Source organism: Daldinia caldariorum (genome assembly GCF_022478825.1).
Source record: "Daldinia caldariorum strain CBS 122874 unplaced genomic scaffold F4812scaffold_1, whole genome shotgun sequence".
Lineage (NCBI taxonomy): Eukaryota > Fungi > Ascomycota > Sordariomycetes > Xylariales > Hypoxylaceae > Daldinia > Daldinia caldariorum.
The window spans coordinates 636716-658334 of record NW_025953037.1 but is presented as its reverse complement, the minus strand read 5'-3'; the positions used below and the strand labels follow the sequence as shown (position 1 = coordinate 658334).

At 46.8% G+C, this 21619-nt stretch overlaps 6 protein-coding genes across 6 annotated transcripts; 2 read left to right on the top strand and 4 right to left on the bottom strand.

The window, feature by feature from the left end:
• Positions 1-278: 278 nt before the first annotated feature.
• F4812DRAFT_408347 (uncharacterized protein) lies at positions 279-3115 on the bottom strand. Its single transcript, XM_047932360.1, has 3 exons — positions 2014-3115; positions 726-1958; positions 279-674 (listed from the first exon to the last, which is right to left on the bottom strand). The coding sequence occupies exons 1-3, from the start codon at positions 2731-2733 to the stop codon at positions 576-578; spliced, it is 2052 nt and encodes a 683-aa protein (XP_047794622.1). The 5' UTR covers positions 2734-3115; the 3' UTR covers positions 279-575.
• On the bottom strand, positions 3066-6183 carry F4812DRAFT_408346 (uncharacterized protein). Its single transcript, XM_047932359.1, has one exon. It carries the CDS (start codon positions 5982-5984, stop codon positions 3588-3590), a length of 2397 nt encoding a protein of 798 aa, XP_047794621.1. The 5' UTR covers positions 5985-6183; the 3' UTR covers positions 3066-3587.
• An 864-nt stretch (positions 6184-7047) lies between these two features.
• Positions 7048-9036, top strand: F4812DRAFT_464430 (uncharacterized protein; the record flags this gene model as incomplete). Its single annotated transcript, XM_047938340.1, has 3 exons — positions 7048-7161; positions 7243-7674; positions 7734-9036. The coding sequence occupies 3 exons, from the start codon at positions 7048-7050 to the stop codon at positions 8673-8675; spliced, it is 1488 nt and encodes a 495-aa protein (XP_047794620.1). The 3' UTR covers positions 8676-9036.
• A 921-nt stretch (positions 9037-9957) lies between these two features.
• On the bottom strand, positions 9958-11726 carry F4812DRAFT_448947 (uncharacterized protein; the record flags this gene model as incomplete). Its single annotated transcript, XM_047935916.1, has 3 exons — positions 9958-10792; positions 10864-11014; positions 11483-11726. 3 exons carry the CDS (start codon positions 11724-11726, stop codon positions 9958-9960), a joined length of 1230 nt encoding a protein of 409 aa, XP_047794619.1.
• Positions 11727-16126: 4400 nt separating this feature from the next.
• On the bottom strand, positions 16127-17719 carry F4812DRAFT_408321 (uncharacterized protein). The gene is made up of 2 exons (XM_047932358.1): positions 17179-17719; positions 16127-17079 (listed from the first exon to the last, which is right to left on the bottom strand). The coding sequence occupies exons 1-2, from the start codon at positions 17323-17325 to the stop codon at positions 16723-16725; spliced, it is 504 nt and encodes a 167-aa protein (XP_047794618.1). The 5' UTR covers positions 17326-17719; the 3' UTR covers positions 16127-16722.
• A 2134-nt stretch (positions 17720-19853) lies between these two features.
• On the top strand, positions 19854-20604 carry F4812DRAFT_408317 (uncharacterized protein). The gene is made up of 2 exons (XM_047932357.1): positions 19854-20101; positions 20154-20604. Exons 1-2 carry the CDS (start codon positions 19952-19954, stop codon positions 20256-20258), a joined length of 255 nt encoding a protein of 84 aa, XP_047794617.1. The 5' UTR covers positions 19854-19951; the 3' UTR covers positions 20259-20604.
• Positions 20605-21619: the final 1015 nt, after the last annotated feature.

Below are 21619 nucleotides of genomic sequence, written 5' to 3'. Positions count from 1 at the left end.
CCGGCCAACGTTGCACCAAAGACCTACATGAACTTCTTATATATTAGTCACTCACTACATCCAATTGCCTTGAGTACCTCCTAAGGCGCTAAGGTTAGGTACCTTATATGATATGTGACTAGAATATGACTAGATTAGAATAAGACTCCGATACGCTTACCGACTAACAATAACACGTGAAACATGTTATTGGATGGTACTGGCAAGATATCTAATTGTCTCGTCTTAGTATATGTCCACCCTGCCGTCTACAAGTCCACGTACAGAGGCATGCATATAGAGGCATGTCCGATATCGAGAGGATAGCCTGTGTATTTCTGTAGCTCGTATATAGCTATATAGATATATATATCATATCCAAAAATGTCCCTCATTATTAACGCCAGCTATCCACAAGCTGCCAGTATAGCCATACCAACGCCTGAGAAATGGAAAGGGTATCGATGCCAATTATGCAAAGTAGTTTTGCCTGCCAATAGTTATATCGTAACAAGTAAAAATAAGTATCAAGAAAGCCATTTTCTGTAAAGAGATAAGGCGAGCCCGTTTCCCCGACTCGAAGCAATCTCGGTTCGTTATGCTGTTATCAGGGCACTGAAATGGTGCCGTGTCAAAACTCTCCCACTAGGATGTTGGTCCCTGAGATGTTGGCGACGGAGACCTTGATAATGAGGCTATCAACCGGTTAGAATAGCTATGAGCAGCTTAAATTTTTCTTCACTAACCTCGACACCCAGCCGTGACTTGACCCGGTCCTTTACGGACCATGTCACCACGAATCCAATCAAGACTAATACTAGAGACGACCAACTCAATGCGTCTGAGTGAATAGCGGGAGATGGCAATGGACCCGACTCAGTAAAACGGCTACTTTCTCGAATGATGGTGGTTAATAAAGGTACTACGATTGAAAGGAGGTGGCCAATGGGCAGCTTAGCATATGGAAGCAAGCGTACAGGGCATTGGCGAGATAGTTTGCACCTGGTGTAATCTTTCCGAGCAGGGCAGAGGGGTTTCCGTGCAGAATTCCCATGGTTAGTACGGGAATTATTAGAAGAGTCACTACTAGTTTCCCACTTGGTATTGTGGTAGTGTGAGTTTCCGTACGAGTTTACGGCACCGAAATAGGATCCGTATCCTCTGTTTGAGGCTCCGCCACCGAGCCACGGTTGGTTCCCTTCCGGTGGGAAGCTCGAAGAAAAGGCGGCTTCGGACTCGCTATATTGGGTTAAGGTTACCGCGGATCCTGCGACTGATTCATCTCTCGTGGACCCGTAGTACCACCTCTGACAAGAACCTGAGCAACTCTCTCTAGTACATCGGAATGGGGATAGCGGTGATTCTAGATCATTAGGAGCCCAAGCCCTAGCACGGCAACGCGTGCACACGAGCCAGAAGCACGGATTAACGTCATGAAAGGGGTGGTGTCTTGTTCGGAAATGGTTAGATAGCTCTCGGAGCGGCCCCGTCCAGTGGCAAGCTTCCGAGGAAGTTTCCGACCCAGAATCCATCGAACCCTTGTACTCACATTGCCAGCGATTTGGAAATCTCTCCATCTGGCTACCAATCTCAAGATATTCGAGCTGTACGTGTCCATCTGGCGATTGCGTACCCATGTCCTTACCTGGGTGGTAAGTTTGCCCTGGAACTTGGAGCATTGCGCTGTCTAGATGCACCGAGTCGGCATCGAATCCGCTCACAATCTGCTGCACGTCTGAACGAACGGCCTCGTGATCTCCAATCGAAGACTGCAAGTCAATAATGATGTCATTCATCGTGGAATCTTGGTCCGCCGACGCCATCGCAGCCCCGCCAGCCCCAAATGTATTCCAAGTCTGATCTATCGGCGTCAGCATCACAACATCATTTCGGCCATGCAATCTGCCGCGACTAGGGGATGCCGGGAGAAGAGTGGCTTGGTAGCCTTCTTCTAGGCGACTAAAATCGTGGCAGTCGCACTGCAAATATTTATTAGTATAGCTCCGATAATGCGATATAGTTGGAATGGCGTACCGTTATTTTCTTGGCCCGATGAAGAGGGCAGGCAAGCTTCAGCTTCCGCTTGAGTGCAGTATTCAGTCTAGTACGGGAATCAAGTGGTCCTCTTCTCCTGCCCCGCTGGCGTCTGGGTTGATCTGTACCTTGTGTCGTCCTGTCCTGGACGGAAGGCGTGCCAGGCTCGTCTGTTGGCGAATGAATGGTACTAGTAATGGACGGGGTCGCTTGTGGAGGTATCAAATTATGCTGCGAAGCGACATGAGTTTGTAAGCGCATGCGTTCGTGTGTTTGTCGAATATCGTTATATATCTTCTGATTCTCGGGAGTAGGTTCGACAATAATTCTGTGAGCATGGAGCGACTCATAGCCCTTAAACGTTTGGTTAGGCGAGGCCATGGTGCCGAGTACCTGATCAATGACAGAGTAGCTATCAGACAGCCTTGTGATGAGTGGTGAGGCCTGCCAGTACCGTACATTTACCTGGTAAGGTAGAAATGAAGTTGTGCAGGGCAGCAGGGGCGAAATGTTATGATGGAGTAAAGTAGAAAGTAGAAAATATAAAATTGGATTTAATAAGATTTCGGATACCTTAGGTACGTGAGTATTGAAAGGTTGGTGGGCTGTGTATAGGTTAGGTAGTGATGGGAAGACACAAGATCGAGCGGGACATAATATTTGAGGAACGACCTCCGGGGGGTTGCCCAAAGGATGTATGTACAATACAATACAATACATCTACATATGTACCTGTTATAGCAACGAATGTAGCAACGAATGTACATATTACGCCTGGTTTGAGGCTGACTGGCGAAGGCAGATTTTTACAAAACCCCTCCCCACATCGGAGCATAGCGGCCATAGGCCATATGAACTTGCTTGTGCTGAGTTGGCGCATACTTACCGATCATTGGATTTCCCATAGCTACCTAAGGTAGGTTCAAAAGGTAATGCGTCATCCTTCAACCACGAATAATATCTGCATGAGATCCTGGCTACATGTAGACCATGTAATACCTACCTACCTTACCTAGGTACCTAACCAAGAGGCCATTGGTTTATAGGTAAAGCAGGAATGTAGTGTAGGTATGTAAAGAGACGGTCTATCTTGGACTGTGCCCTTTTTTTTTCTTTTTTCTTTTTTTCCTCCGAATCCCACAGACGTAACTGCGACCCCACCGCCTACGTAGTAGCTTTGCGCTTCTTTACAGCAGTGTAGACCGTGAGCACTAAAGTGGTAAAGGTCGGATTGACACGTAGCATAGCGTCCGAACATTTGCGCTTTAAAATCAAACCGACGCGTTGCTTCATGATACTTGTCGCGGGTTTCTATAGGTATCTTGCATCGCCAATCCATACTTTCTTCTAGACGGCCAATTAAGTGAATTTTGCTACAATCAACTGTTATTTCTTCCTAGCCTCGGGTCGAGGCAGGTTCTCAATTACTTTAAACACGGCCAGAAGTAAGCGTTGTACGCAATGTTATTTGGCGTAATCCTAGCTTGTATTTGTTGGCCATGCACTATCTGTGTTCCCCGTCTCTCAGAGCTGCCCAGGTCAGGAAATTCGCAAGAGGGTTACGCGCACATGCCCTACAGTGGTCGTGTGAATTCAAACAGATCATGAGCTTCCCTGCTCCATGGTCCTCCGTTCGCTGTAGCAAACCCAGGCATCGCTGCGCCACAAGCTTTGCGTCGGGCTTCTGATCTAGTCTTCTGCTCGTCAAGTTCATGCCTCCCAGGATCTTGTGGCCGTCCTAAGGTCGTTTCAGACGGTAATGGACATTGCGGGACATGGCCGGCAGCATCCGAAGGCTTGGCAGCCTTCCTCCCTCGGGTGGCGGGGTTGACCACCATCTTTGCAGCAGGTAGCCGCGTCGCCGCAGTGTCGTCAGACAATAAAGCCTGCACGTCTGAGTCCCCGCTGACTCGGGCTGGCGTGGGTCTAGTTTGCTCCTGCGGAAGACGTGAAATTTCTTTGACGTCGGCCACACTTATGTTGCGGGTTTCGAGAGACTCCGGGGAACCACCATTGCTTACCGCCCTTGCTTTCTTAGCTAGAGGAGGCTGCGCGGCCGAGTGGTTCGCGGAAAAGCTGTTGGTGAGACTTGCCTTACCATATTCACCACCACGCTCGTTCCATTGAAGCCCGCTGTCTTTATTGTTGTCATTATTAATTTCTTCATCGAGAATAAGCCCAATCACTTCCTTACTACGTACGCTCCTGCGACCCAATTGAGCAAGGCGAGGAGCAGGAACGTCATCAAGTCGAGCCGTGTCATCTTCATTAGCCATGTTCCGGTTCTCATTATCCATTTCTGTCGTCAAATAGGAGTCTGCACTATCACCAGTTCGGAGTCTTTCCTTCTTCTTCCTGGATAACTCATTTCTGCTCCTGGAAGATCTTGTTCCCTCCACGGGAGTACCATATTCGTACACAGGGCTGGAAGGCCGGGCAGGATCGTACTTCTTCGTACCACTGTCTATGTTTATCGAACTGTCTTCAATATCTTCATCTTCATCTGCTTTCGCGATATCGCTTAGTGAAGCGGGTTGGTCCTGGTAATCGATTTGGCTCTTGGATGTTTTTGATGCTGATGGACTGTCATTATTCAACTTCTCGGATACCATTACCAGGCCTCGCTTCTTCCTGGGTTTGATACGCAACTCTGTTCTCGGCTCGCTTATAGATGGTTCCTGGACTAATTCCAAGTGCTCTTTAGTATTTTCAACCATATTAGCTTTATTTTTGGACTTTGTTTTTGTAGGAAGACCCTGACTCCGAACAGATTTGTTTGGTCCTAACATGGAGGGCGCGCTTTCAGCTTTTCTATTAATTGAATTTGCCGCTGAAGCTGTATCTCCAAGAGCGTTATGGTTATCCTTGAACAGTGGAGGCCCATCATAGTTCTCTTGACCTTTGGAAAGCAAGTTTATCGACGTCGGTTGTAGTGCTTCGACATCCACGCATCGTCCCGTAGTTTGTTCCCTTCGCCTTACCCCCAACTGCCTTTCGTTGGCACGCGAAGGGCGTTGTTCACTGATATCAATTTGATCACATAAGGGAAGCAGGGATGGTTGTGGCTCAATGGAATCCCGTGATGTAGTGGCTGAATGCTCTTGGTTTACGTCCTTCGACGTCGCACCCCTAGTGGTGGTATTTCGCATATCCCCGTGGACTCTTCTATTTAACCCACGGACTGGTACAGGCGCGGCACCTGAGCTGCTATCACGGGTGCTAGGAATAGCTGACGATACAGACTGGTTGTCAACAGAGACGGATGTCAACTTTGGTGGCCTGCTCCGTAGTAGTGGACTGCTTGCTGGTGTGGCGGACAATGTCAACGAAGCGCCAAATAAGCTTTGTGCGTAGCCACTCTTGCTGGGAGGCGACACATCTCGCTTCCTTCGCTTCGCAGGGCGTGTATCGCCATCCTGTGCTGGAGCAGCCTGCTTTTGTCTTTCTTCGTATGGGGATTCGGTTGGCACGACAGCACGGCCATGATGACCTGTAGGCGTACCAATTAAATTATGAAGGGGCTTGTGCCGTAGCTGGAAGTGAGGGGTGGCAACATTTGGCGTGCTAGCCTCAACCGCAGGAAGGCGTCGCGCAAGAGCAGCAGACTGGCGTTCTGCCCTTTCTCGAGCTCTCTTGTCTATGAGTTCGGAAAGGTCTTGATCACGACTCCCCGTACATTCGGCGACCTGGACAATGGTGCCTCCTCTTTCAAGTTCGACTTCCTCACCTTCGTCAAAATCGTAATCTTCATGCCAATGTGTGTCCCCTACGAAGTTACCGCGGTCATCGTATACCATAATACGTTTATTGAATGTGTGATATTTTAACCTCCCATCTTGCCAGCGCTTTTGCTTCCTGCGAAGATCGCGCGTGAAGAGACAAACGTAGTCAAGGACCGGAGCGGTGCTACCGGGTGTTGATTGATGATTTGAAGAAGCAGAGCTATGCATTACTTGCATAGATACAGCCATAGGTATTGATGAATACCTGTAGACATTGAGGACGTTAATGTTTATTATAGAGGTTTATGGCTTGGTGGTGCCTGTAATAGCCTGATGTCGCTGCTAAGCTCAAAAAGTTGATGTGGAGGGGTTAAAATGGGAATTAAACCGCGTTCGGGCTATTAACGCGTTTAAGTACCTAATCTTTTAATCTATGCAAATCACGAAATCATTAAAGAAATCGCGTCCCACATAGCCTACCACAACGCGTTAGCACGTGCTCCTAGCCTTATGCATCAACTGCTAAAATAGTAGCTAGGTACATGTGATAAACATGGACATCCGAGTCATCTGTTAGGGGTATGATGTATGCTGCGCTACTCCGCTATTCGTTTCGAGAAAATTAAGAAAAGAGCAGGAATAAGACTAGGTAGGATTAGATTGATATTACTAGGTACCTACATTAGTATATTATCATCCACTAATAAAGTTCCATGTACCAGGACCAATTCCTATAACAGCTATCTTTAGCCAAATAGGTACCTTTTGTCCATCCTTAAGCTACACCTAGTGGAAGTGACAAGGTTAGGTATGTAAAGTTCCAATCCGCATAGCTCGTCGGTAAATCGGCAGCCGTTCCTCTCATGTCAATTACAGGTATTCTACGCCTCCTTCTTCTCTCAGGGTCCCCCCCTGTTTCTGCCTACGTTTCCGCCCCTACATAGGTACTTAGTACATTGCTTCCATCTTCCGACGCGAAAAAGAACAGCACAGTTAGACCAACTTATTTCGCTTCCCACGACAATTCCCATCCCATCTTGTTTAACTATTTTACTTTCTTGCTTACATTTCAATCCGCGAATATACCGTCTCCCCCTCCCCCCCTTCGCCCTACCATCACTTGGAAATAATAAGTTCAAGCCTACAGAAGTTCTCGCCATGCTATTAATCGAAGCTACGAACCCCGCGTGCTATTGATTTGTTCATAACTCTCTCTCCCCCCCACCACGCGCTCTTCCTTTTGAGGATAAGCACTCAGGTACAGGACCGATATAGTGGCAAGCTCAACAACGAGCTCAACAACTAGACTATCATGCAATCCATGCAAAGACAATTCGGAAAATTACTTCACAAGAGTCCCGGAGATAATGCTCGAGTTGCTGTTTTACTAACCGATTATGAGGACGCCGATAGAGTTCTTGCTAAGGTACGGACTAAAAGAGGGTTGTCCTTCTCAATTCACCACGATTCTCGCCGCCCGCATGCTAATTTACTTCCATGTGTTTAGATCATTGACCATACCAAGTCATGGCACGAATCCTGGATCAGCCTAGCTATGGCGCAATTGGGTATAGTCACAGAGTACGACGGCCTTTGGGACCCAATAGTCGGTGCTACCGATGGCCATGGAACACCGGCATTGCCGACCCCGGACCTCCAGCTCGAACGCACCTTGAGGTTGAAACAGGCTTATACAGAACTAAAGGCGGAAATATTGGAGGAACTAGGTCTCATTGAGTCTACCATAATTAGGCCCGCTGCCGACGCTCGGGATTGCATTGCTCCTTTGAGGAAGACCATTAAGAAGCGAGAAAATAAGAGGTTAGATTACGAGAAGTGTCAAGACAAAGTCAACAAATTGCAGAGGAAGGCTGCTCGGACTCCTAAGGAGGATGCTGCTCTAGCTAAAGCCGAAGCTGAAGTTGCGCGAACAGCTGAGGTACAGACTCTAATATGATGCGAAACAGCATGGCTAATAGAAGCTAACCAGTCTTATAGGAATTTGAAGTTGCAGACTCACATCTTAGAGAAACATTACCACCCTTGGTGTCTGCAATTTTCAGCATCATACCGCCGCTCATAGCGGGAGTGGTCGTGATTCAGAATAGGCTACTCGGACTGTATTATACCACGCTCCATAACTATTGCCAAGAGTATGACTTTCCATCGCCGCCGCCACCCATGGAAAGTGTGATATCCATGTGGTCGGCTGCTTATGAGCCCGTCAAGCGCGAAACCGAATCGATAACATGCATCGCAACGGGCAAGGCTGTCCGGCAGCCTATGAAACTACCTGACGATCCAAGCAATGTCAGCAATAATAACGATCGCAAACCATCCACATCGTCCGCCACTTCTTCCACCGCAGAGAACGGCTTTCGTCGTACGCCGTCCGGACTCATCGGCTCCAGTAGCTCCGCTCCGTCTCCATCTGGCCCGCGGCCGAAACGCATCCCTTCGTCAACCTCGATAGCGTCATCCCAAGAAAGCACTGTGCCACAGCCAAAACCGAAACCGTCGTTTACTATCGGCAACCATCTTACACCCACAGACTTTACCACGGCGTCTCGACTTGGCCAAGGACATACACCGGCTATATCACCTAGTTCTACTCAACCACGAGCGGACTATTTCGGCCGGCCTTCAACAGCAGCCACAACGACATCCAATGCGTCGTTCAACACAGCCGTTAGCGCAGCCTCCATTGCCGTCAAGAAGAAGCCGCCACCACCACCGCCCCCGAAGAAGATAGGCGCAAACAAGCCGGAATTCGTAATCGCCCAGTTTGATTTCGCGGGACAAAGTGCAGGCGACCTATCCTTCCGCGAAGGGGACAGAATAAAGATTATCAAAAAGACGGGCACGGACCAGGACTGGTGGATGGGCGAATTGGATGGCGTCCGGGGCAGCTTCCCGGCAAATTACTGTAAAGCAACTTAGCAAGTAGCGACTCCGGGACAAAGTGCTAGAAGTGGGAATCAAAACGCAGACACCAGGGTCGGGGTATGCGGTATTATATATAAGTATTTTAATAAGTATCGCTTTTTTGTTCTATGTTGATGATAGTCTAAAGGGGGGGAGGAAGGGAATTGCTCTACTCTCTTTCCAGTCATGGTCATGTTTCAAAATACACGGAGGAAAAATGGCTTCACCGATGAGTGTGGGTGAGTGGGTGGGTGAAGGTGAAGGTGAAATGAGTAGATGGGGATGGATAATGGAATGGGAAAAGATTTACCTTCCTTTCATGTCATAATGGGATATCTGGATGATTTATATGTGTGAGAGGTGCAGAAAGCAAAGGGGGAAAAAAGAAAAAAGGGAAAAGCACAATTGGGGATATGTGCACTCAGTCTGCTTAGCGCAGTCACGTCCGCCTAATAACCTAGCATAGCACACAATAGAAGTAATAGAAGTTACTCCTCCTCTCTAGTCAGATACATAGTAGGTAATTTAATTATCTTACTTTGCTCTTTTTTTATTTTATTTTTTTTATTTTTTTATTTTTTTTCATTTCCGCGACCTTGGGTACATAAAACCAACCCACCACCAATGACAAATAAAATAACACGAACGGGTTTGCCCACGCGGGGAGCTGCCTCAGAGAGTAGGGCGAGAACGAAAGTCTATAAACATAAACAGAGACTAAAGCCAATAGACTCGACTCAAATCAGATACATGAAAAAAGGGGGGTGGCAGATGTCAAGACTGCCGCGCGATGAACAACCTATTTGCCATTTCCCTACGCCTGTTGAATCCATACATGCAAGTGTAGTAATAGCTGTAGCTGTAGTTGTACCATCCGGTCTTGGTTGAGGATATCGGGTATCATAAACGGGACAAATAAAACATCGCGGCTCGAGGCGCCGGTACGTATGCTTGGGGCCAGAGGACGTGATGGCAGTCGAACAGGTAGAAATGCCGTGGTAAATAGATCCAGACCGCGCAATGCAATTCTTGAACATAGTACTGAAAGAGTGGTATCATTGATACCCAAAACAGGAGACCTTCCCCCCTTGTTTGTAGGTACGACATGCCGGGATTCAGGCTGTTGAAAAAATAAAAAAAGACTCGCACGACGGGATATCTGCTTGGAGAGCCGAAAGTTCCAATGATAAAAGAAACAACGTCGCTGCATGAAACTGATCATCATAACCCCCCATCCTGGTAAACGCGATAAGGGCGGCGTATCCTGTTTATTATACGCCCAGCCAGGCGGGAAGGCTTAAAACGTACTGGGACCCAGCTCAACAGTTGGCGATGTCGTACCCTCTCGTCTTTTGCGCTCCTCTTCAGCTCTGATAGCCCGGGCGATCTCTTCAACTTGGATATTGGCAGCTCCCCCCGCCCCCAAATAACCTTCTTGCGAATTTTCAAGTTCCATAGGCGTTACAGGCCCCGGAGATCCCAAAGGTGCCAATCTCGGCTTACCCGGCCCGGGCATGCTTGTAAACCCGATCGTCCTCAATGAGTTTAACGTCGCCGCGCTGACATTTCCACCATTAAGAGCAAGCGTCGCTTGGGCAATCATATCGCGTTGGTATTGCTGTAATCTACGTTTCGCATCGGACTCATTCCGCGAATGACCCATCGCGGAAGAATCTCTGATGGTAGGTACAAGTGACTCCGACTTAGACACCATCGGGGGCAAGGGAGCCGACGTCGGTGGTCGGCTTTGCTGCCGACTTCTCTTTTCTTCTTTTCTTTTCACATAGTTGGAAGGATAATACTTGCCCATAGGTAGAGGGCTGTCCGTAGTCCCTGTTGGTATGTAGCTAGCAACAGGGGTATTGGACCTGGAATCGAAGTCGGGTTCTGGCATGCTCGTAGCACCAGGTGGCGCGAGCATCGTAGATCGTTCTGGCATGATAGCTTTGGGGGCCGTGGTAGAATACATAGCTCCTCCCGTCGGTGCTTTAAAGGAAGTGCCTTTGTCGGGGCCAGGGAAGTCTGACTGGCTTGCACATTCGATGGATTTCATACGGGCTTGGGAAGTCTCAATCTGAAAGGGGTGAGGGCGGTAGACACGAGCTTGGTCTTCGTGTAAGGGGAAATAACCACTACAAAAAGGTAAGGATGGTTAGGCTGCTAAACGAATCCATGTGCATTGTGTCCAACTCGAGAAACGTACCCAGGAAGATCACCACGAGCTGAAAGCGGTGCGGGTGGAGTGTAAACAGGAGCACTATTAACTTTCTTTGTAGCAGGTAACTCAATAGCAATCGGTCTGGTTCTTGCAGGCGTTGATATAAGACCGTCGAAGAGAATCGGGTCTTTTTTTCCTAAATCAGTTACAAGACTTGTTCAGTACCTAATAGCCCAGGTATGACGCAGTTTAACAAAGCACGCGTGTAACCAGAACTTTCAAAGACAAGTGGGAGAGGGGCGCATAGAATGGGCGTTTCAAACGAAGACCCCAACGGAAACGCTAGGTAGTGATACCTAACTGATACCCAGCTGAAGAAACTAGTAGAATAGAAGAAAAGGGTATCCTTGAAATGCACCCCGCCCTGCCCTGCCCTGCCAGCCTACCCGCTTTAGGGGTTTTATATAGTGGAGAAAGAGTTGGAGAAGCCTTAACCTTAGTGGCTTGCAGGGCCCATCCAACCACCGTCTCCCGCTGGCGGTCCCACGTCGGAAAATGGTAATCTTCACCGCAGACCCGGCATTCCGGGGCCTAGGAGGAAAATCAGGTGGGAATTATAGGAATTATGAAAATATAAAGATAAAATATTAAAATATTAACATACCGCTACTCGGTCTTAGCTTTGGAGAAGCTCCGGATTGCTTATGCGATGGATTATCCATTGACGATTCTGGTGAGATTCTCGGTGAGGGTCTCGTAGAGAAGATAATATCGTCTTGCCGAATGTCGGGTGATGAGAGCGGCGATGCTTCGGAGGAGCTTGACATATTTCTTGGAGGTGGAGGTGGTCGTCTTTTCATAGAAGAAAGATACGAAGATGGCTTAAACGAACGACTGAAGCCTGCCATGTTATCGTCAATACCTTTTAAGCCGCAGCTGATAGGTAATCCAGCCCTGCAGCTTTAAGTAGCCTTCCGGATATGTATAGAAATCGGAAAATCTAATGGGCCAGGTCTCTCAGTCAGCACGACCAGTCAGAGGCGGGTAAGCAGATTCAAGATAGGTAAGCCGGGAAGTATAGCATGTTAGACTTTTTGTTAAGACTAAAGTTCGTCGTTCAAATAACCTTATATGTCTAACGGACCGGTGGAGATTTCCACTCGTTGCATACACCAATAGAGCTCCTTTGTGGTTTGATCGGCTTCCTCTCATATGACGACGTGCTTCGCGCTTCGAAATGATGCAGAAGTCGTGCTACCCAATAAACGGCGGGTCGATGGGATGCTTGTTCAAGTACCAAACAAACATAACAATACAATGAATTGAAGAGGGGATGAGGTTTGTCAGATGTCTTACCTTGGCAAGAAATGTCGGCGGGCTTGTGTCCAACCTGAGACGTTGATACCTTATGCTTCTATAGGTAAAACTGCAGGTAAATTGGAGTGCGCTACTATGAAAACGTGATTTGGTCTCAAAAGGGGATCGCCTTCCGGACCCGCGGCGGGCTGGATAGATGATAGTGCGTAACGCGCAGTACTATGTAAGTGGTTGTAAGTGGTAGGTGTGTAGTAGGTGTGTATAAAAAGGTATAAAAGTATCCGGCGTATCCACTCGCAATTTGATAATATGGTAGGGTGGATGGAGGGGATGGAAGAATGAATGAATAGATGAATGTAAGGTAGGTATGTATGAAGAGACCCGCTCCCTCCCTGCTGGTTCTGAGTCCTGGCTACCTTTTACTACCTTTCTATCTGAGGGGAAGACGGGTTGCCGTTGGCATATGATGTGAAGCAAATCTTCTCGGTCGGGTAGAGGTTATTGTCGTTCAAAAGAGAGCAGGTGTTTAACCAGTGGTGGAGATGCAAAGTAAACGTGATAGTGTTTGAGTGAGTGGTGTGTGCGATGTGTGTGGTAGATGGTAAGGTCTGCAGATGTCGACGCTACCTACCCAGACCCAGACACACCTCTCCAAAAGAGATAAACTCCCAAATCCCCTGATATGGAAGTATTGCTGAAATATTGCTGAAAAAATACTTTGTATCATGTAGAAGTAGAAACGGTCGTAATAAATCTTCGGGATGTCGGAATTGCCTAGCATTTCCTCTGACAATATGACGACTCTAGTGTTCTCCAAGTATCTTTTAGTCCGTCGCAAAGCCATCCGAAGGAATAAGCCTTAGTACTGTACCTTGTGGTGTGTATAAAATTCACAGGTTGCTCATCGTTGCCGCAGTAATATTCTTACCCTTACCCTTATCCCTATCCTTAGTAATTATCCCTTATTCTTAAGAAGATGATGACTACCAAAGACGGTAGTGTGGCGTTAGGTACGGGAGAACGATTAAAGGTGTAGAGCACCGGTGATGAGCCGTTGTGATTGGTAAAAAGTTGCAGTTTCCCTACTTCGTAGGTCTGGGGACAATTTACGGTTTTATTTCCTCTTAAACCCCGAGTGAGAAGATGATTGGGTATATGAGGTAGGTGCCTAATTTGGTAATTCCGTTACATGGTGCATACACTTAGCTTAGGTAGTTGCTATGTAGTATTGCGTAGCAGAATCGCGTCAAAAAAGATGCCCCCCTAGCCAGTACCTAATATTCCAAAACATACTCTTATTTTCATTGCTAATAACGCTTTAGCAACATAACATATTAATTTAATATATTGTAAACTTGCAGAATAATACTAAAGCTATCTTATAATAATTTTTAATATTAAATTGACTTAGAATTGACTTTTTTACATTTAATTGAAGTTGTAGTAGTATAATTGTATTTGGGTTTGGGATGGGGCATCTTTTTTGACGCCATTCTGCGTAGGTAGGTATGTAGAGCCTATAAGTTTTTGTAAGGATCCTTCGACTTTCCTGGTAGTGTAAAGTCGTAGGTTAGAGTAAAAGGTAAACAGGCCGGACAGGTACTCCACTCTGGGCACTCACCTTTTGAAAGAAGTACCTGGGTACCTAGGTAGATATACAATGTACATGGTGACAGTTTTGTATCGAAGTGGATTTTTATGTGATGGTTGTTGCTCATTGGGTAGCCCTATCAAGGTTGGCATTTCCGCCCCGCTGCAACATATTGGCACAGTAAAAAAATAAAAATAAAAAGTTTCAAAAAAAGAAGGGAAAAGAAAAGAGGAAATTAATAAGATTTACAGCCTTGTCCACGATCGCCTACGCCTCTCCTCCTTAAGGTGTTCGATGTGAATCAACCAACGATTCAATAATGTGCCGACAGGTCGAACTAACATTAATGTATCCTCGTACGTAACGGGTAATTCTTGACGATCATCCAACCTCCAGATGAGGCCGGATATCGTACGAGCCTTGCTAACCATCAAGGCCATCAACGCATCCCACCCACATCAATCATACCTTGGCGTCGGCCTGTAGGTACCCTCCAGACTACCTTCCAGACCACCACTTCCTCCGATTATTCTATACCGGCCGAGAGGGTTCATATCGGCTAGCGTGTAGGATTTCCACGCACAAAAACGGCATCAGTCTCCTCCGGCTTCACCATAGGCACCACACCTTTCTACTAACCTCATCAGATCTATGTCATAGCTCGTCTGAGGACGAGACGCGACCGGGGTCCCGAATTCGCACTTTACCTTAGGCCCTGGAAGCTGGATAGTCTGATAGTAGGTTGTATTGCTACCCAGTCTGCCAGTCTGCCAGTCTGCCAGTATGCGGCGATCAACGTTTTCCGTAGCGTATTGCACATCAAGTCGCCTCCCGTCTCGTAACTCGCAACTTGTAACTGAGCGACTTTAGGTACCAAAATAAACACACAGTCCCATAACTTATGAGAACTCTCAACTCAACTCATAATATATGCCCTATCAGCCTATGTATGCAGGTACGTATAATGTACGATCGTATCTCTCTGGAATAATGTCAGAATATGTCTGTCTATCAGTTCTACTATTATTCAACGGGGGAGAATTTCAGTCCCGACCCATATAAGAAGAGCCAAAAAAATATAGTGTTTACGAGTTTCACTGGTAATAACCCCTAACCCCATCTTAGATTCTCGCCACGAGCTAATTTCTGTATGGACGCCTAACAACCAGACAGCTCGACTGGCCCCCTTGTGAGATCATCCTACCTACCTGCCTGGCAGGCGCGAAAATTAAATGAGCAGTTGACCCACAAAAACAACAGCACATACAAGACTGACTATGTTGAATTCAAAAAATTATAGAAATTCGTAGAAAGGTAAACAAGAAATAAGGAAAATCACATAAATAATATATACTTTTACAATTATTTTGATATAATTCGTGTATTATTTGCTATTGGTTTGGCTATAGAATTACAAGTAACTGAAGTAGGTTATTGGTTTTGGTAGGGCTGCTCATTTAAAACTCGAGGCCGCCAGCCTGCCTACCAGCGTCTCCGTAGGTTTGAGAATTTACGGTGTAAAAATTCAATATATGGTCATGGCGGCTGGACGAGCCCATCAGAGTGTACATGCTGTGCGGTGGGCTTTGGTATTCAAGCCCTTATCATGGAAGAAAAAACTCACGAATGCATCCTTTCAACAACCTACCAACTTCTTGCAGCCCTTTTTTGTGTGTGTGTTTTACCGGGTTGAGCATGAAGCATCGAGGCATCTGAGCCTCTCGGCAATAGGCACAATACCTTTACTATTAGTACCAGACGATGCCGGAAAGAGGTAAGTCTCCGTCGATCTACAAGTATATAGTAGATCGATGCCCGGGGACAAAAGCATAGTCCCAATCACCGCCCGGGGTCTATGCTGTAGTGTACCTAAGCAGCTAAGGTATCTATCTGGTTTTCTTTTTCTCCACGCTGGTTGCCCTCTTACACGTGTAGGTATGTACTAACTATATGTTGTTATCCTTGCCAATCTCTAACCCCTAGTCAAGATGAGATACCTTCTCAGTTCATTTAACTGCCTGGGTATTACGTATCTGCATTGTTTCTCATGGTCGTTTACGTGACGAAGATCTCAGGCTAGTGAGGTTCACGGCGCCCCGGTCTTTTGTCAACGAATTTTCTACTAGCATGGAGGAGAATTAAATGCGCTAAGCGCGGTTCTACTCGGGGGACTCAAAGTTCAATCCCCGTCCTGGCGTCAAACAAACAAAAAGAGAATTCTATAATAGAGTTGATAAGATATGACGTAGGTGGTGGTGGCCCCTTGTTGCATTTCTCGGGATCCTCGAGTTACCTATGATATGCAGGCATTCCACGATCCCCCGGTCACCAGTACCTAGTGTAAGAGACCTCATATAGACGGGTATGACAGAGGTAAGATATTGATCAATGCATTGCATTACATACCTTAGGTACCTAACGCAGTCACTTTAGAAAAGTCATTCGTCCAACACGATATCTACCTAATTTTTTTTAGTTCCATTTATTTTTCTCTTGGAAACAAGCACGCATAAAACCACAGCCCCAGCGCTACCGCATCAGTAAGGCTATGTAGAACCTGGACTACTAAAAGAGAGCCTAGTATAGGTTGAAGCGGTATACCTAACTTAAGTGGATGATGACAAGCTTTTAAAGGACGTTGCAATAAATGTCACGTTCTAGACGACACTTGCACATATAAACCTCCTCTTTTTATCGATGCTGGCTATATGCAAAGTCGAATGAGCTACAGGCCTATAATGCAACGTGGCATAGACTTCGCAGAGCCTCGACTATCTATTGACTCCAACTCTTTGATTATGTCACTTTACATCCATGACGAATTGTTCCGAAATCCAAGCCGCGCTTTTTGGGTATTCGTAACTCTCTCAGTGTCAATCTGTCACTCATGCTTCCCACCACCATAACCGCATGTACGTCCCAACATCTTCCCTGTCAACGTCAGAACCTACCAATATAATATACTCGAAACAACATAATAGCCGCATAGGATAGAATCACGCCGTCCAAGTGGTCGATCGAACCGACGTATTCCGACCCAGTTGAGCACGGCCAGTAAAGCGACTCCGACGATCACGGTGAGTCCACCAATAAGCGGCGCTCGCAACGAACCCGATCAACCATAGTATTGCGTTCGCCAAATTAACCCATACGGCGTTCTTCATCCTTTGGATGTCTCCATTTCCTTCCGGGTCTTCGTGGATATACATGCTGCCAAACAGACCGAAGAGAGCTATCCACAAGACAAACATGATAAAATTCCATATCGTGATTGCCGCGAACCGTAAAATGAACGGGATGAAGTAAAGGACGGCCGTCAGTGCAGCAAGAGCCCCCACAACTTCAGCGTAGACCTATAAGAGATGGGACACTGCCGTCAGCCTTTTGTACTTCTTAAAGCAAACATCTAACATTAGCTTGCCGCAAGGGGCGGAACTAGTCTTCCAACATACCCATTTTCCATCGATGTATTTGCCCTGGGAACGCGCGCGCGAGAGGTCAACGCCGTATAATCCGCAGACAGTAATGGCAAGTACAAATTGGGCGAAATGGAGAACGGAGAAGAGCAAGTAGCTCACTGCCATTCCAAACGCGATCATGGTCGCAACGCTCAGCGGAACCGCGATAAGAGTTAAAAAGAATGACAACTGCGACTTTTTAGCCCAACGCGCAGAACTTGGATATAGGTAGCGATGCTGCGCGCTATACGGCGGCGAGCGCGCGCAAAAAGAATGAGCTACAGAGAAACAGGAACGCTTGGAATTCGAAGATTAAAAATAATAATAAAATAAACTAAAAAACAAACTGACTTTGACCAGATAGTAAGATAATATAAAAGCAGGTAAATGTGTATATACGTAGGTATAATTAGTTATACCAGAGATGCCTTGTAGTGTAGTCGCGCGCGAACTTGCGACGTTTGGTCAAATATTTTGTATAACTAAAGTGCCTCTGACGTAATTGATTAAAGCTTGCTAGGCCCGAAGCTTGAAGCCCGTTTTAGGCGTTTAGGCGAACGCTAAAGTTTACTTTCGTCAATCCTTGCTTGCTTTTAGGCTCTATCACATCCGCCGCGGCCCCTAGAGAGAGCAGAGGCTTCGCTTGCGATTGGCTGTTGAATAGCAGGATGAACCATAACGAACTATGCGCCTGTGCTTTCAGAGTGGTGTTTTTAGCGTCTAGCCCCCAGACTCTTGCATATACGTATCCATGTATAAGTTTCCTAATTCGGACAAACGCCAAGAGAGGGTTTGGAGGTTAGTTGGTTATTATTGGTGAGATGAAGAAGCTAGCTTTCTCGGACTTTCGGACATATACCATGTTAAAGTCTTTAGAAGAAGAAAAAAAAGCATTTCTAACCTCGTTATGTGAAGTTATATTTACAAGGTAGGTAGCTAAAGCCTTTGTTAGGTTAGTTAAATAGGTACATACCTAGATAGTTACCTGTTAAGCTTGGTTGGCTTTTGCTTTTACAAAGCGGTCTAATGAGTTCTTCAAGGATTAGACTAACTAAACCAGAGACTACCATACCTGTTTGAGAAGACATCCAACAAGGGCTATTAAACATCGATATTTCAGTAGGATTAAGACTAGATAGATTCAACTAGAGGCCTGTCCCCAGTGGCGACGCAAGTTCAGCTTCGCATTTCATAGCCTTCGTTCTTGTCATCAGCAGCATCAGATATGCAATAGTGTTTGCTGCTGAAAACGTGGGGGTTAAAAAAAAAGGTCAAAGTTGACAAGTCACTCAACGGGGATTTTCCCGGAAGGAATGCTGTCCAGCTAGGTATGAAATTCCTCCTTCCAGATCTTGGGGCCGTTGATCCAGATTACGGAAAGCCGGGCGCTGTGGCCTGTCTTCCCAAATTACCTTACATCCAATGGGGTGTTAACCCCAACTCTGGTATCTCCGAATACCCCTCTAATTGTTGCACGTCTCCAAGTCTCACGACATGATATACCTAAAGAGCCGCATGACGGGACAAATTGCTTTCCATTCTCGTGATGTAGCAAAGCTTTAGGACTTTTAAAAAATGGTCTATATAAGTGATGTGGCCCACGTCCGAGTCTTGGAACCGTCATAAGATGCTGAAGATACCGGCTGAGTTCCGGGGTCAATCGGGGCGTACGCGGCCGCTTATCATATCCGGGTATGAATCTCAGCTGTGTAGTTACACCGTTAAATTCCTTTAGCTTACATCATATACAATATATCAAGAGGATTTTTCTTTTTTTTTTCCTCCCTCTTTTTTTCTAACCCCCCTTTCCTCAAGGAGCTTCGAGGTAAACCCCGCCTCGTCTGGACCTCCCGTTTGTTACCGTTGATATTAACGCCAGGTTTCAGACCGCCTGATTCAGCTGGTTTCCAATTTCGGTAGACGGCGCGTTATAGTGGCGGTCGTACAGATGATAAGTCTACCGGCGAAACTCGCAGGTTCAGGATGATGCTCGCTGCGTGGGAATCAGCCCTACGACCGCGTTAGGCCTCACGGCTATGCAATACCACTTTTCGTGCAGCTGTTGGGTCTGTCACCTGAGAGTTAAGGCTACCGAGCAAGCGGGAGCCAATATAATCGCGTAGTAGTTGGATCGGTTACCGAAAACCGTATAGTGGCTGTACGAACGACATGTCTGTGAGTCGCCGGTTTCCTCGAAGGGACCGTCCGCAATCAATATTGAGGACGAGATACATCAATCAGCATGCTATTTTCCACCGAGAAGGGGGCATGGCTCATGGAAGTGGAACTGGTCCTACCGAATCTATCTGGTTATCTCGTTAGGAAGTGCGTCACATGTCGAGCTTGGAAGTACTCCCAATCGAATGGCGATGTCTGTGAACAAGGAAGTCTATTAGTTAGGCAAATACCATTCCTAACCACTTACATGGCTGGTCCCGATAGGCGTAATGCCTCCCTGACCGAGCCCTAGTCATACGACGCTGACATCCTGAGCCACTGGTCGTCTATCAGCGTGACAACCAGATATGGCTCCTGAAACTACAATCTTGTCTAAGTTCATCCTTGTGTCTACTTGGTTGCGGTACTGGGCTGTGAGTCTCGAGGATGAGATATAAAGGTAGATAGAAATCCGCCTAGATGCCTAGAATTTATTACCATCATCACTCGCCTCTGATTGCAAAAGCTCCTAGCTACCAATACGCAGTAAACCGTCATATCAAATATACGTCACCTCATACTAGACTTCTCTCAGTTCTTAATTATCATTATGTCTCCTCTAAACTCGCACTATCAGCACCTTGCCAGCTCAAACGGCATGAACAGAAACTACCACGACCACATTACCACGGCTTGCTTCTCTCATAAATCAAAACCAGTACGAACTACGACCGATACGAGTGAGTGGCGCTGGAAATGCGTGAGTTCTCCAATGTTTTACCATTACTAGTTAGTAGCTAACAAAGCCGGAGTGCAACTGTGACGCTGGGGGTAATAACTCCTTCGAATACAATGCTCGTTGCACTGATTGTGGGCATGGACGATGCGCAGAGTGCAGTACCTGGAAGCCGAAATAGATACTCGAACTAGGCACAAAGCACAACCGGCATGGCTACCATGGAGAAGGTATCTGTGCCGAGCTGAGGGTTTCACGCCTTTCCTTTTTTTTCCTTTTTTCCTCAGGAGGCTCCGTTTTTTTTAGAATATACACTTCAGGATCACTGCCTTTCTGGTTACGATTAGTGGAGGTTACACGGTCTTTAAAAGTTCCAAAAGTTCAGATATCTCTTGTCTCCTATTTGTGGTTTCGGACGGAATGAGAAGTAGATGAAGGCTCACGCCAGTTTGGGTTTACATGGGATTTGTCTTCTTTTCGGGAAACACAAAAGCGGCACAGATTCAGACTTTAGTTATAGGTATCATTGATAGATTGGTTGATATAGAATGTCAGTTATAACACTTTACGGACGATGGCACACAAGGTGACATGAGGCTGATAATACCCTAAAAACCCTGTTGTTGGTAAGACCGATTCTCCAACATAGGGTTCTCCAACCACGCAACTCCTGTGACTCGCTTCGCATATCGTTAAGGAATTTAGACTTGGACGGGAAATATGGCTACAGGATCGCAGATATTATGCATGCATGCATCAGCCCTAGGAAGTAACCGCTGAATATACTTTAAACATTGGCTCCATGCAATGATACCTATAGCCAGCAAATAACTTGGCACAACTAACGTGCCGGCCGTACGAGGTACTTCTACCGTGTCCTAGTATTGTACATATCCTAGTACTCACCCAGCGTTAGCTTCTCGTGTTAGCTGAGATGAATAACCGGTTGCCTGTGCGTAGCACTCATCACAGCTACGCCCGTCAGAAGTATACTCTGCTTACGAGAAGTGACACCAACTCTATACCGAAAATCTGGGCACTCAAGAGCACTAATTGGCGATGCGCCTTGAGTGCAGCGCTAGCCAGGGGCGAGCACCGGCACCGGCAATTGGCAGGTACAGCCTGGAACGATACTCGGCTCTCGAAGCGGGTGCCAAATCAGAGCAATTTCAAGGCAGCTAAAGTGCCTTCCAGGCCGTGAATATGCGGCCCGGGCAGGAAAAAGAAAGGCCAGGGCGGATCCGTCAGCCAAAAGTGTTCATACAAGGAGGAAATGGCGGTGGGGATAAAAGTTGCTATACAAGTCTAGTCCCCCTTCTCCCCCCTAATTCCCACCATTGATATAAGTCATATGGAAGAATGGGGGGCCGGATATATGCTAGACAAGCTATTCGAGTGGCTCACAAGCTGAGTAAGGATGCTTGGGGGGGGGGGGGGGGGGGGGGGGGGGGGGGGAGGGGGGGGGGGGGGGGGGAGGAAAAAATATTAAAATAAAACACAAAAAAAAAAAAAAAAGAGTCAATAAAGAAGTATGGTGGGTTT

Coding starts and splice junctions, on each gene's coding strand:
- F4812DRAFT_408317 (XM_047932357.1), top strand. CDS start 19,952: ATGTCTCCTCTAAACTCGCACTATCAGCACCTTGCCAGCTCAAACGGC. Junction 20,102..20,153: donor GTGAGTGGCGCTGGAAATGC/GTGAGTTCTCCA, acceptor ACAAAGCCGGAG/TGCAACTGTGACGCTGGGGG.
- F4812DRAFT_408321 (XM_047932358.1), bottom strand. CDS start 17,325: ATGATCGCGTTTGGAATGGCAGTGAGCTACTTGCTCTTCTCCGTTCTC. Junction 17,080..17,178: donor AATACATCGATGGAAAATGG/GTATGTTGGAAG, acceptor CATCTCTTATAG/GTCTACGCTGAAGTTGTGGG.
- F4812DRAFT_408347 (XM_047932360.1), bottom strand. CDS start 2,733: ATGTATTGTATTGTATTGTACATACATCCTTTGGGCAACCCCCCGGAG. Junction 1,959..2,013: donor ATCGGGCCAAGAAAATAACG/GTACGCCATTCC, acceptor AAATATTTGCAG/TGCGACTGCCACGATTTTAG. Junction 675..725: donor AGTCACGGCTGGGTGTCGAG/GTTAGTGAAGAA, acceptor ACCGGTTGATAG/CCTCATTATCAAGGTCTCCG.
- F4812DRAFT_408346 (XM_047932359.1), bottom strand. CDS start 5,984: ATGGCTGTATCTATGCAAGTAATGCATAGCTCTGCTTCTTCAAATCAT.